Source organism: Vulpes vulpes, chromosome 3 (genome assembly GCF_048418805.1).
Source record: "Vulpes vulpes isolate BD-2025 chromosome 3, VulVul3, whole genome shotgun sequence".
NCBI classification, from domain to species: Eukaryota; Metazoa; Chordata; class Mammalia; order Carnivora; family Canidae; genus Vulpes; species Vulpes vulpes.
The window spans coordinates 60,180,900-60,196,635 of NC_132782.1; the positions used below are offsets into that span (position 1 = coordinate 60,180,900).

General features: G+C 41.4%; 1 protein-coding gene across 1 annotated transcript in view; it reads right to left on the reverse strand.

Annotated features, from left to right (window-relative positions):
• The window catches only part of USP13 (ubiquitin specific peptidase 13), a 118,289-nt gene that overhangs the window by 7,859 nt on the left and 94,694 nt on the right, over positions 1–15,736 (reverse strand). Inside the window, exons 18-19 of the mRNA XM_026007208.2 lie at positions 14,966–15,132; positions 13,337–13,490 (exon numbers count right to left, since the gene is read on the reverse strand). Coding sequence (XP_025862993.1) covers positions 13,337–13,490; positions 14,966–15,132 — 321 coding nt within the window. The remainder of the gene's footprint in view (positions 1–13,336; positions 13,491–14,965; positions 15,133–15,736) is intronic.

The following is a 15,736-nucleotide window of genomic DNA, read 5'->3' on the forward strand; positions in this document are numbered from 1 at the left end:
CCCCGGCCAGGCTTAGACCTACAACACAGAGTGAGTTCCACAGACAAGTACCAGTCCACTCTGCAAACCGTCACAGCCCACGTGAAAGAGATACAGAAATTGAGTGTTTATAAACTGTCATAATAATATGTCTGTGGAGTCTAACAAGGAAAAAAATGGGGTTGCATATTCGTTTTTCTAGTGCTCTATTTCTATTCTATTTTCCAAAGTAACTGTTTCTGGACAGAGCCTTTTCCCTCAACTCTCCCTTTCTTTCCTTCTCTCCTTTGCTGTTCACCCAGACTCCTCCACTTACTTAGCCACGAGTCCCCACCCTACTGCTCCTTCGCCGTATCACACACTACTGATCACCTCCTCCTTCCTCGAATATGTGCCCCCAGCACATAACCATCTCTCGGTTGTCTGGCTGTCTCATTGGCTCCTCCTCATCTCCCTCACCTTGACACACCGGTGACCTGGAGCTCAGACCGCAGACGTTCTTTTCTCCATCCTGACCTTTTTTCTCTCTTTGGGTGATCTCATCCAGTCTCATGGTGTTAAACTGAATTATTTTCTTAATTTCCTGAAAGTTTATTGCTAATGCACATGAATACAACTGAGTTTTGTTTTGTATACTGATCTTGTTTCTTACTATCTTTCTAAACCTATTTATTAGTTCTAATAGTTTCTAGTGGATTCCTTAGGATTTTCTATATACAAAATTATATCATATGCAAAGAGACAAGTTATACTTCCTCCTTGATAACCTGGATGCTTTTTATTTCTTTTTCTTGCCTAATTGCCTTGGCTAGGATGTCCCATTACAATGCTAAATACAAACGACAAGAGTGGGGGGACCTGGATAGCTCAGTCATCTAAGCATCCAACTCTTGATTTTGGCTCAGGTCATGATCTCAGGGTCCTGGGATAGAGGTCCTCATGGGGCTCCATGCTCTGCAGGGAGTCTCCTTGAGATTCTCTCTCTCCCTCTGCCCCTCCCCCTCTGCCCCCCCTCTTTTTTTTTTAAGGTTTTATTTATTTACTCATAAGAGACACACAGAGAGAGAGAGAGAGGCAGAGACACAGGCAGAGGGAGAAACAGGCTCCATGCAGGAAGCCTCAACTCAATCCCGGGTCTCCAGGATCACGCCCTGGGCTGAAGGCGGCACTAAACTGCTGAGCCACCTGGGCTGCCCACCTATCTCTCTCAAAAAAAAAAAAAAAAAAAAAAGTAATGGCAAGAGTGGACATCCCTGTCTTGTTCCTGATCTTTGGGAAAAAGCATTCAGTCTTTCACCATTCCACATGATATGAGCTGTGGGCTTTTCGTAGATGCTCCTCATCAGGTTAAGGAAGTTCCTTTTCTTTTCCAGTTTGTTTAGCATTCTTTCCCCAACCTTATCTATCTTGGTTAACAGTAATTCCATTCTTCCATTCAGGACAAAATCTTGACTTCTCTCTCACATACATCTTCCTTTTTATCTTTCTCGTAAATTTTTTTGAGTATAGCACACAATGTTACATCAGTTTCAAGTTTGCTCATGCTCTTTACACACATCCAATCTATCTGCAAATCATGTCAACATTTCCTTCAAAATATATCCAGAATCAGGGCAGCCCCGGTGGCACAGCGGTTTCATGCCGCCTGCAGCCCGGGGTGTGATCCTGGAGACCCAGGATCGAGTCCCACATCGGGCTTCCTGCATGAAGCCTACTTCTCCCTCTGCCTGTGTCTCTGCCTCTCTCTTCGCTCTCTGAATAAACAAATAAATAAATCTTTAAAAAAATATATATATATATATATATATCCAGAATCAAACCACTTATTACCAGCTCCACTAGTAATGCCTGATCCTAGTTACCATCATCACTTGTCTGAAATTCTACAACAGCCCCCTATCTGGGCTTCCTGCTTGCTTCCTTGCCCTCTACTATTCTCAGTATGGCTTTCACAGTGGCCTTTAAATGGAAGTCAGATTGTGGTTATTACTGTTCAAAACCCTCCCAGTATTATCTTATATCTCAGAGTAAACTCTTCCTCTCACAAAGGCCTCTGAAGCCCAACTCCTCCCACATTCCCCCTCATTTCACCCCATCTACTCCTGCTCTCCCTCACTCCACCCCAGCTACTCCCTCTCCCCCTCACTCCACCCCAGCTACTCCCCCCTCCCCCTCACTCCACCCCAGCTACTCCCCCCTCCCCCTCACTCCAACCCAGCTACTTCCCCCTCTCTGTCACTTCACCCAGCTACTCCCCCCTCTCTTTCTTCACCCAGCTACTCCCCTTACCCCCTCACTCCACCCCAGCTACTCCCCCCTCCCCCTCACTCCAACCCAGCTACTCCCCCCTTTCTCTCACTTCACCCAACTACTCCCCCCGCACTTCACCCAGCTACTCCCTCTCCCCTTCACTCCACCCCAGCTATTCCCATGTTCCCCTAATCCTACCTCAGCAACTCCCCCCCATTCCACCCCAGCTACTCCTGCCTTCTGGCTGCTCCTCAAACACACCCAGCAGGCTCTGGCCTTCAAGCCTCTACATTTAGTGTTCCCTCTCTGAAACTCTTCTTCGGGTGTCACATGACTTACGCCTCACTTCACTGAAGTCATGGATGAAATATTATCCCTGAACCACTTTATAAAATAGCAACTCTCCCTCCCACTCCCACCCTCATTCCTAACCTCCTCCCCAACCTTGCTTTATTATTGTCCAAATAGCATGAAGTAACTCCTGCCATGTCCTTACTTACTTGTGCATTTATTGTCTATCTCCTTTTATCTCAGACTAAAATATATCTCCATAAGGACAGGAAATTGGTCTGTTATATTACTGAAATATTCCTAGCACAGAGAATGGTGGCTTATCATGCAACAGGCGCTTCCTAAGTATTTGTTAAGTATATAAATAAATGTGTGAATTAGAGAATAACTCTGTTCACTCCATTTCTTCACTTGTTTTCATATCATCTTATACTGTATATATTCTATAAACCACCTATTGTCAATTATGAATGACACAACCATTTTGCCTGACACAGTTTCTGAAATAGTGACCCAGGAATCCTACCCTGGTCTACCCTCCCTGTTGCCCCTCAACATTAAGAATCTGCCCTTCCCAGTAAAGAAGGAAGAGAGTGGAGACCTTTTCATGTTTCTTGACCCTGGTTGGGTTTTAAAACTCTTTGGAGTACTTCTGTATCAAAGCCCAACTTTTCAGTTTGAGGTAGAGTATTGGTCTCCCCAAATGAAGCTGCTTTCTTAGAGTTTTCATGAAATAGAGGATATGATACCCAAACCAAAGCTTCCCCTCTCCCATGGAACTGTTCCCCAAAACAATGACTTAAATAATCGAACAGACTATTTAATGAACATTGTCCACTTTAAGTCCAGGTCATACAATGGAACACTGCTTGGATACCAACACAGCCGATGGGTGGACAAAACAAATAGAGAAAAGGACAGATCCATACATTCCATATACCCAAACATGTCATTAAGCCCTCCAAAGGTGTTTCTCATCTCTTTGGTTAGAAAAAATTCAATGTATACTCAAAAATCATAAAAATGAATTAAAGAAAAAAGTTGGTATAAATCTTAGTTCTATAATTAAAATTAACCATGTTTATCAATATCAAGCAACCACCCCATACATTATTCAAGACCTCTTGCTGAATCCAACAGCAAAAGAGAGCATCTCTCTCAACACATTTGCAAAAATTCAACAGGTAATAAATCTCAGTTAATATTTGCTTCCAAAGAGAAAGTGAAAGTGAATAAATCCAACAGGGAAGCTACTGCTGATTCTTCTCCAGAAACATCAGTGTGCACACTCCCTCAAAATATGCAGACCCCTCTTCATGTGGATAGAATAGGCAGTTTGAGACAAGGCAAATCATTTTTTTCAAAGATTTTATTTATTTACTTTGAGAAAGAGAGAGTGTGTGAGGGGAGGGGCAAAGGGAAAGGGAGAGAAATCATTTTTTTCAAAGATTTTATTTACTTACTTTGAGAGAGAGAGAACATGTGAGGGAAGGCGCAGAGGGAAAGGGAGAGAAATCATTTTTTCAAAGATTTTATTGATTTACTTTGAGAGAGAGAGAGAGAGAGAGGGCATCAGGGGAAGGGCAAAGGGAAAGGGACAGAAAGGAGCCTGACGCAGGGTGTGATTGCACAACCTCGAGATCATGACCTGAGCCAAAACCTAGAGTTGAATACTTAACCAAATGCACCACCAAGGGCCCCCCACTCCAAAATCATTTCTAAAATGCTGACTTGCAATAGAGAAACTTTTATAACACGTAGAAAAGCTTAACATTGCCTAAACCACCATGTCCATCCCTCTAGAAAGCCAGAATTAAATAATGTCTGAAACTAGCCCCTTTGCCCCTCACTTCCCCCTCCCAACAAAACTGGTCCTTTTTTGAACATAAGAAAATGTTTCCAACCTTTCTAATATGAAGAATCTTTTAATGTCAAAATTTTACCACCAGCACCCTTACCCCACAAAACAGTGATTGTGCTCTGATTTTATTCTTTGAGAAAGCATTGTCAGAAAACGAATGTGACACTTGGAAAAGAGAAGAGGCAGGCAGCCTGCCCTTTCATGTCCTATGGAGAAATGGCCACCCAAGGACTGTCTCAGGTAGAGGCTGGCATACTGCAATGACTCATAAGCCAAATCCAGCCCGTAGCCTACTTTTGTACCACCCAGGAGAAAGGGGAGGAGGAGAGGTACAAAAATATGAGATGACATGACTATGGCCCACAAAGCCTGAAACATTTACAATCTGGCCCTTTAGAGAAAAGGTTTGTTGGCCTTGGTCTAGAGAGATGAAAGTTCATCTCAAGGCTGACTATTGATTAAAGGTCCCAGACTTAATCAAGTTACTAATTAACTTGTAGATTTTTATTTGGTAAAGATATAAAAAATTTCTGTCCAGTAGAACATATAACCTTATGATCCTGAGACACTGATTTTATATTTAATTCAGCAATCAAGTTACCTTTAAATATCCTAGCTTCTCAGATGCTTTGAAGGTAATAACAACTGTTTCCCTCGTGAATTAGCCAATCAAAGAAAACCTGTGATCTGTGCTCTATTTAAATGTACCCTGAGAATCATGATCTTACCTTTTTGAAAATTAGAGTTCAACGACACATAATGACCTAAAGCAACTCTAGATTCAGAAGTGCAGTTCAATTCATTTACATTTTATAAACCCTTGTAGCATCTATCTATATTTGCAAAGCAGTAATATCTCGTAGGGGTGGGACACACTATTTAGTCAGTCTGCAGTGAATGCACAGAATACATAAACACCAAAAGACTCCTTGAAATGACCACAAAGCCACCTCCTGGACCACCACAGACTTCTGGTGAGAAGCCCAAACTGAGTTTTCCAACTGAATCTTCCTAATTCAATAATTTGTTCCATTACTCAGCTCTACCCCCCTCTGAACAACAGAGGAAAAATGTCATTCCCAATTTACTGATATTTGATTCACGAACACCTTTTACCTGCAAACAATTTCTACCGAACAATCTGATTTCTCTGCTCTGAGAAAAGACTATGGGGGGGAGGGGAGGGAGAACTGGGTAGATTTGGATTTGGAGCTGTTAGAAAACTTAAGAATTCCCAAAAAGAGCAATAGGAGCATTGGGGTAAATCAGCAACAGCTTAAGGCAACTGACAAGAACAGAGTCTTCAAGGATCTACAAATGACCTCCTCAATCCTACACAGTTCAAAATTACCAAGCCCCCCTGACTTCTCTTTATGACACTGCCTAAAACTCCAAATACTAAACAATTCCCTACAAGCTTCATCGTTCTCAGTCATTCATACTTTAGTATAAATTAATGTATTTCAGAGTGGCTTCCTCTTCACTTCCAGTAACACCACAGGAATTACAAACAGATGCTGAAGTGGAATGAGCACTGGAGCCCAGCTGCATTAAGTGTGTTGTGCTTTCACGTAGACCACTGGTGCTTAGCTGTCCTGTGTGGCTGCACCTCCTGCTCTGTGGATCCTATTCCCACTGCATTCCTCAGGGAGCCTGGCACTTTAGGAGCCTCACCATTATGTAAATGAAATGTCTCTCTGCTCCCCTTGCTGGAAAATCTCAGCTGCCATACAAGCTGTCTAAGCCATTACGGTGATGCGGCTGAAGGAGCCACAGAAGATTTTGAGTAATCACAGCCTAATCACATTTTAATTGCATTGGCAATCAGTGAGTTTAAAAAGAGAGAGAGAAGGAAAGAAAGAGAAAGAAAGAAAGAAAAATTAAACGCTCATTAAGTGCCACATAGAAACAGAAATAATTTTGCAAACAGCAGAAGCCCAGATAGGTCAAACTGAAGGCCTGATTTTCCACTTTTTATAGTTTCTAAAAACTCAACAGAAAGTTAGGTGATAGCCCTAAAATGTGCAGAACACGATGATAAATAGAGCCTTCTGAAAAATAGACGCCCGCCTCCTTTCCAATTTAGAAATGAAGGAGGACATGAACAGGCTTCAAAATCAGACAGACCTGAATTTCCAGCTGCTTCTCCCACCACCCAGTCTCCTCACTTGTTGGGCCCTCATCTCCTCATATGAACACTTAACTGTAGGAGTGAAGGAAAGCTGTCCAGGAAGTGCCTAGTGCATAGCAGGCCTTCAATAAAGGACAGCCACTATTTCACCGAGGGTTATTAGCACTAGCTCTTCCCAGCAAACTAGATGACATTAAAATAAAAGAGTTTCATTCAATGACATTATTTCCTCATTCAAAAAAAAATGCAGTACTGATATTTAGTCAACATACATATTCCCTAAAGGAAGAATTTGATACAATCCTTGTCCTTATATAGTCACATTTTTTCCAATTCAAACTCCCACCTTGTCATTATTTTCAGCATTAACATGGTGTAGTGATGTCCCAGCAGCCACCATTTTCCTCTAAAGGCCGGAGTAACCTAATCTGGCTCTTAGGGTGATGGTTCTTTACACTGAATTAGAACGACTTGGAAGCGTTCGGTGGCTGGATGCCTGGGCGGCTCAGTGGGTTAAGTGTCTGCCTTCAACTCAAGTCATGATCTCAGGGTCCTGGGGTCAAGCCCTGCTCGGGCTCCCTGCACAATGGGGAGTCTGCTTCTCCCTCTGCAATTCTCCCTACTCATATGTATGCTCATTCTTGCACACTCTCTCTCTCTCTCAAATAAATAAGCAAACTCTTTAAAAATTTAAAAGAACCTCTTGGAGGGCCTGCTGACCTGCTGACCTCCAGATCACTGGGCCCACCCCCAGAGGCCTAGAGTGGGACCCAGCATTTCTAACCAGTTCATAGGTGATGCTGATTCTCCTGGTCCAGGACTACATTTGAACTAGTGTTTGAAGGGACCATGCTTCCCCTCTCAGCTTACAAGCTCCACCCTCAGGCTCCATGAGTGAGGCTAGGGACCAGGAGAGGGCTGGGCAGCCTAAGTCTCTGATTCCCAGAACCTTCACTAAGAACTCCAGGACAATACCCTGCTGGATTTTAACTTGAAAAGATATGTCGTAGGAGGCACTGGCAGCCACCCTGAGGCCATTAGGGAGAGCCTACCTGAGGCTGGAACCAACCCATGGAAGCAGAGCCAAGGGGAGTAACAAGATAAAAGGGTTTCCGTCCCAGAATCAAGGGCATGCCTAGAGTCAGGTCTCCCTGGTGCTGTCCAGCTTTTATGATACCATACTTCCCTCTTGACTCAGAGAGGTTTGGCTCGGCTCTCCTGCCACTTACAGCAGAGCCCTGAAAATCCCAGAACCCTGGAACTGCTGGCTTTACTTAGCTTGTCTATGTCTGTTCTGGCTCTCCATTTCGCTTCTAAAAAACTATTACCTAAACTTAAATTGTCTTCATACCCTCAAGTCAAATGTCTCCATCCAACTCACCAACCCAAAAAGAGGTCAAAAAGCAATGTTTTGGGAATGTAAACAATCTACCTACACAGAATACACATCTCCTGGAGTGAACTTATGAATTCAATGTAATTCTAATCAAACCCCTACAGAATGGCCAATTACAAGATCAGGAACTTTCTAAAATTCAGCAGTAATGATTTAGAAAATATAATGGGAAAAAATTGTATTCATTAGTAACACAGAAAATGTAATCCTGAGAAGAAACTAAACCAAAAATACACAGGAAGTTTATGAGGAAAACCATATGGCTTTGCAGGGGCGGGAGAAGGGAGAGATGGATCAAAAAAAAGATAGCATGTTTCTGGCCAGAAAAACTCAATACTGTAGACTTACCAGTATTCCCAAGCTAATATGCAATATATGAAACTCTCACACAACTCAATAAAAAACAGATGAAAACCTCAATAAAAATGAGAAAATGGATCAAAGGAGATGAGGAAGTGATTAACACAAGAAAAAAAACCAACCAGCCAATAAATTTATGAAAAATAAGAAGAGTGCTTAAGCCTGACAGCACTGGTGGAAGGACACGGGAGCAGGAGAGCCACCAAAGCTGTCTTTCTGGGGGCAATGTGATACTCTGCATTAAAACCTCAAAAACAGGAGTCTCTGGGTGGCTCAGTTGGTTAAGCATCTGCCTTCGGCTCAGGTCATGATCCCAGGTTTCTAGGATCCAGACCCATGTCGGGTTCCCTGCTCAACAGGGATTGTTTCTCCTTCTCCTCCCACTTTGTGCTCTCTCTCTCAAATAAATAAATAAAATGTTTAAGAAAAAAATTCAAAAATAGGCAATTTTGACTTAAAAACTTCACTTCTAGAAATTTGCACTAAGGAAATAAGCAAATGAGACCCCAAGAATGTTCATTTCAGTGTATTTTTTATAAGATTTTATTTATTTATGAGAGACACAGAAAGAGAGAGAGGCAGAGACACACACAAAGGGAGAAGCAGGCTCTGTGCAGGGAGTCTGATGTGGGACTCGATCCTGGGTCCCCAGGATCACCCCCTGGGCTGAAGGCAATGCTAAACCGCTGAGCCACCCAGGCTGCCCCCATGCAGTGTCATTTTTATTTTTTTATTTTTTTATTTTTTTATTTTTATTAATTCAGTGTCATTTTTAATTGAGAAAAGAAACTTCAATGTTTAACAAACATTTATTACCTGAATAGGGATTGAAGGAGGCATTTGCTATACTTCTATAAACAGAATTCATCCTTTAAGAAATTTATTATTTAAAAATAATTACTTGCTGTCAGGGCACCTGGGTGGCTCAGTAGGTTAAGTCTGACTTCAGCTCAGGTCATGATCTCAGGGTCCTGGGATCGAGCCTTCTCCCCCTACCCCACTCAGCAGAGAGCCTGCTTCTCCTTCTCCCTCTGTTCTTCCCCCCATTCATGCTCTCTCTCATATAAATAAATAAAATCTTTAAAAATAATAATTGCTGTCATCTTCTGAATGTAAAAATAGCCCCATATCTGAAAGTCTTTCTGTAATCATCTTTTATTTAAATAACAATCACTTGGTCTAAATCAGGTATATAAATTATGGTAGCACTATACAATGAGGTATTATTAATATACATTCAGTGATCTAGGCATACACATATGTACATCCACAGTTAGGGGGAAGCAGGTCATAAAATAGTATTATAAAATAGTATGTATAGGGGCGCCTGAGTGGGCAGTTAGTTAAATGGCTGACTCTTGGTTTCAGCTCAGGTCATGATCTCAGGGTTGTGAGATCAAGCCCAGTCTCTGGCTCCACATTTAAAATGGAGTCTGCTTAAGATTCTTTTTCCCTCTCTCTCTGCCCCTTCTGCTCATGCTCGCTCTCTCTCTCTCTCCTCTCTTTCTCTTTCTCTCTCTCTAAAATAAATAAATAAAATCTGGGGTACCTGGGTGCCTAAGTGGTAGAGGGTCTGCCTTTGACTCAGGGTGTGATCCCAGGATCCTGGGATCGAGTCCCATATCAGGCTCCCTGCAGGGAGCCTGCTTCTCCCTCTGCCTGTGTCTCTGCCTCTCTGTGTATCTCATGGATAAATAAATTAATTAAATAAATAAATAAATAAATAAATAAATAAATAAATAAAATCTTTTGAAAAATAGCATGTATGGAATAGAATGCTTCATTTTTTTAGAATGTTTCATTTTAAAAAAGAATGTTTCATTTTATAAATATTCATATTTATAGTCATTTTATATTTGTATAGAAAGGCCTAAAGAATATACAGAAAACATTAACAGTGGTTATGACTTCTGGGAAATGAACTAGGGGTGGTGGAGGGGGAGGGGGGCAGGGGGTGGGGGCGAATGGGTGACGGGCACTGAAGGGGACACTTGATGGGATGAGCACTGGGTGTTATTCTGTATGTTGGTTAATTGAACACCAATAAAAAATTAATTTAAAAAAAAAAACAGTGGTTATGACTGGGTAGTAGGGTTGGAAGTAATTTTTATTTTCTTCTTTTCATATATCTGCATTTTCTTAAGTGGCTGAAATTATTAAATACCCTTTTAATTATAAGAAAAACAAACAATATAAACAATATAAAAAAAGGTGACTGACATATGAGTTTAGGTGCTAATGCAACAAAGTACAAGAAATCACATTTTTCCTTTCCTGTGACTTATGCAATGTAACACCAAACAGTGCACTCCCAATTCCTCCATCTGGCACTTCATGGAGGCAGCAAAAAAATTATCCACATGACCACTATGTCCTGATCCTCATCCATTCTTCATTCAATCATTCATTTTCTGATCACCTCCTATGGGCAAGGCACAGTGCTGGAAAGGCTACTTTAAAAACATCCATTCCTCTTAAAAATCAGATACAATTCATTTGGTGAGTTAGGGTGCATTTTGGGGTTTTTCATAATTAAAATTTTCACCTACCACTGCTTTTATTTTTTATTTTATTTTTTGTTTAAGATTTTATTAATTTATTCATGAGAGAGAGAGAGAGGCAGAGACACAGGCAGAGGGAGAAGCAGGCTCCATGCAAGGAGCCCAACATAGGACTCGATCCTGGGACTCCAGGATCACGCCCTGGGCCAAAGGCAGGTGCCAAGCCGCTGAGCCACCCAGGATCCCCCTACCACGGCTTTTAGATTCACTATATCCTATACTTGATGGCTCATAGTGCCTTATTGTCTCCTTCTTCACCTTCACTCTAAATTTGGGGGCAGTGAAGAGTAGGATCACAGAGTTTGGCCCGTTGTGCCTTTAAATTAAAAGGTGCTTGAGGGACACCTGGGTGGCTCGGCAGTTGAGCGCCCCCCTTCAGCTCAGGGCATGATTCTGGGGTCCCAGGATCGAGTCCCATATCGGGCTCCCTGCAGGAAGCCAGCTTCTCCCTCTGCCTATGTCTCTGCCTCTCTCTGTGTGTCTCTCATGAATAAATAAAATCTTTTAAAAATTTTTTTTTTAATTTTTAATTGAAAATAAAAAAATAAAAGGCGCTTGAAAGCATCATCATGACATCCCATTCAAAGATGCAACTCAAAAACCAGCAGGGAAAAAAAAAAAAAAAAACCAGCAGGGCCAGGAGTACTGGAAGATTACTCTGAGTTCAGTAAGCCCAAGGGGATGATGTGGCTGTTCCATATCATTAATGACCATTTTCAAGAGAGTGGCTGTTCCCTCCAAGGTCCAACAGAAACCTAATGATCGGACTCTCCCTCTTTCTACAGCCAAATATCTTGGCAGCTTTACAATGGCTCCATCGTATGTATGGATTCTCTCTTCTGCGAGGAAGACTCACCATCCCCAAAGAAAAGCCCATTACAGAAAATCAAGGAAGCAGTGAACAGATAGACAATGTAGCACATAATAAATCCTGCTCATGAATTACTGAATAACATCCACAACAGCTTTTAATATTTTAGGCAAGCCACTGATTAGCAAAAAGTAATAACAAGACTGAGTATGGAGTCCAACATGAGGATTGATCTCATGACCCTGAGATCATAACCTAAGCCAAAATTAAGAGTTGGATGCTTAACTGACAACTGACTGAACCACCCAGGTGCCTCTGAATTTGATACTTCTAGTAACAGAAGAATAAACACTTTGTTATAGGGGCTTCAGGCACAGCCTCTGGAAGCAGACTACCTGGGTTAGAATTCTGATTCTATCCATCACTAGACAGGTCTGGGACCTTGACAAACTTAACTTTCTCTTCTACCTCAGTTTCTTCATCTATAAAATAGAGATAATAATAATATCAAAAATCCTAATGGTAGGATTATTGTGAGGATTAAATGTGGCATAAATGGAAGTATTGTTAATGTTGGTATAATTATTACTAGCACGAGATAAGGAAGCACTATCTATGAAGATCCTGTGGAATGGAATCTGTGGTCATGTTCTGAATACTGGTAAGGATTTTAGTGTACAGTGATGAGAGAGAAGGGTATTTCACAATTAAGGATTAACCTGAGAAAGACCCCAGAAGTAGAAAGAAGGGGGTTAGTACCCTGACAAGGCTGGTGGTGGCTACAGTCCCAGGCATTTGAGCTAAAAGTGGGGGGCACAGAAAAATAACACTGAGACAAGGCATGCTGGCATCTGCCTGGAGGAGGTGACGAATGCCAGGCTAACAAACATAAACACTTACAGAAGGCAATGACAGGCCAAGAATCAAGGCATTGCAATGGTGAAAAACATGGGATTCTGGATTTGAATTTTGGCTGCAACTCTTAAGAGCTGTGTGACCTTGGGCAAAGTGCCTAATCTTTCTGTGCCTCTGTTTTCTCACATGTAGAATAGATGTGTTAAAGATGAAATGAGAGTTCATATGCAAAGTTCTTAGAACCAGTGCCTGGTACACAGTGACACACACATGTTTGCTATTAAAAGATTGAGTACCGTGTGACTCTTGATCTTGGGGTCGTAAGTTCAAGTGTCACATTGGGTGTAGAGATTTCTAAAAAAGATAAATAAATAAACTAAAACAAAACAAAACAAAAGGTAGAATACTGGCCGATGGTGCTTCTTCCTCCCATCTTGATTGGCCCTTCAGAAAATTATCAGCGGTTGGTATGGGTAATGACAGGGTCAAGGATATAAGACTGCGTTTCAATTGTTTAAAAAAAAAAAAAAACCATAAAAGATTCTCTTTTGGACAAAAACTTCATGGGCCATGAAAAAAAATTTATCTCAAAGGAATGACAAAGTGACAGCAAGCATTAAACATAAGGACACACACTTCTAGGCAACATGACTGAATTTATCCAAGACTTAATCAGATCACCATGGCCATGCAGAGTGGCAAATGTACCATTTATGAGAAGATGGGATCTGTGCTAACTTCTGGATGATGGCAAAGGTTTCAATATGACTGGTGGGAGGGAAGGGCACAAGCCAAATGTATGGTGACGACTGCTCAGACAATCCCTAAGGCAAGAACTTACTTCCAGATCCATCCTTGACTCTAGGTCCTTCAGGCTTGGCCTCAGAAATAATGTTTGCATTGGCGTTATTCTCCATCTCGATCACAAAGTCACTGTCCTCCTCAAACTCAGGGTGACTAAAGATCCAATCCAGTGCTCTTTCCAGGTTATTATTCTAATAAAATAAAACATTTTTATAATGTATGCAGTCCCAGGGCCTCATTATATCCTGACCATTTAAACCAAGATGTCAAGTAGAGAAGGCAGGAGGCCTGAATTCATTAGTCCTAAGTGCCTCTGAGAAGCTCTGACCCTGCATATGAAATGTACATTCAGCTGGCATTCTCCAAGTCTCCCAACTGAGGTCTGTAATTGGATTCACTGGAAAACAGTTCTGAGCAGCAGACCAGCATTCCAAAGTCCGTATCAGCCTTAGCTCAGCATTTCTGGAGGTTGATGCTAATGATGCTAATGATGGGGTACAGAGTCTGGCATTTGTTTAAGTACCTTTCTCAGCCACACTAACTGCACACACTACATTGCCTATCAACTGTGTTTCCCACAGAGAACTATGCTGGGCATAAGGGGGTCAACGTGAGTGCCATGTTAGTGCCTCCTCTCCCTAAACATTAGCGGAACTGTTGGATTGCCGTAAAGACCATATTAACGCCTTGGTTAATGATGACAATACTGGTTAGTTAGGGACATTATTTTAAACTCAAGAAATTAGGTTTAAAGAATTTATTTAGATGTCATCAGAATCTCCAATAAACCAGTCAGTTGAGAAAAATAAGTAGGGCAAAGCAAGTACCCTGAATGAAACTAACTCTGGCTGAGATATTTCAAGCATTTTAAAGGGAAACAGATTGTTCTAGCCACACTCCATGAGTCAGCTGAGAGCTGCTATGACTTCAACAATGGACCCTAGCAGACAACTGGTAGGCCAAGATAGGTAAGCAGGAATTAGTAGCAGACACCTACTTAAAAATACATACGGTGTGGCAAGGAAGGGTGGGTTTAAAAAAAAAAAAAAGAAATTTCTTTCAATATTAAACAGATATCTGCACTGCAAGAGGAAGACTTCTATCAATGCTCTAGTTTTATGGTCCCTTCTCTCCTGATAATGTCAGGAAGTTCATGAATACCAGAAGAATCCTCTCTCCACAGACAGAAACAGAAGTGGAAAATTCAGTCTTCTCTATGAGGACTTTTGAGAGAGATTTCTCCAAGGTCTTAGTATCAGAAAAGCAAAATTTCTCCTAAAGAACTGTCTTATTGAACATGGAATCTCATACATCCCTCTCTGCTCCAAGGCACCAGGAAGCTTCAAGTCAAATCTCAGATCCCTGCTGATAGTAAACACTCAGATGATAGGGAGTTTCTTTCGATTTGGTCATCTTGCCCTAGCTGCATTATCTCCATATTTTTTTTACTCCCATTTTTATACTGTATAACTTCCCCCAATCATTTACTTTAGCTCCTCATATAATATATGCAAATAAATCTCTGTGGGGCCATGGTGGGAAACAGAGCGAGACAAACATGATTGGAAATGATCAAAGGACACTGGAAAGTCTCCACTGCTACTGACAGAAATACACACCACCTCCAGTAAAAGGAAGGTATTTTCACACAGTCTTTCACGCTTACCGTGGCTCGTAGCGCCTGAATAGCCTGATTTCGATGGAATCCCATGGACGTAATAATAGCTACAATTTCCTCCGGAGGTTGATTATCCAATCCAGTAGCACCAAAAACAGAGGCTCCAGCAGAAGCTGCTCCTCCATAACCAGGCATGGTCAGTGGTTCGGCAAAATCTGGGAAAATAATTACACTCAGGCCTTTTTCTCTTTTTTAGTCTTGCAATAACACTGTGGAGCTAAGAAGCAAAATACCTACAAAGTTATAATAATCAAGACAGTTGGTACTGGCATAGGATAAACTTATAGATCAACTGAATAGGATTCTAAGAGTCCAAAAATAAACCCATAGATTTATGGTCAATTGAGTTTTGACAAGGGCACCAAGACCATTCCAGTGGGAATAGGGCAGTCTTCTCAACAGATGGTGCTTGAACAACTGCATGTTCACATGCAAAAGAATTAAGCTGGACCCACATCTTACACCATATTCAAAAATTAACACAAAACGGCTCCCTGACCTCAATGTGAGAGATCTTTGTTAGGCAATTTTTCTTGGATATGACACCCAGAGCACAAGTGACAAGAGAAAAAAACACAGATAAATTAGACTTCATCATAATTAAAAACTTTTGTGCTTCAGAAAATGCACGTCAAGAGTAAAAACACTCACAGAATGAGAGAACATATTTGCACATCATGTATCTGGTAAGGTACTTGTATCAGAATATAAAAAGAACCACTCAACAATAAAAAGACAAATTACCTTAAGATTTTATTT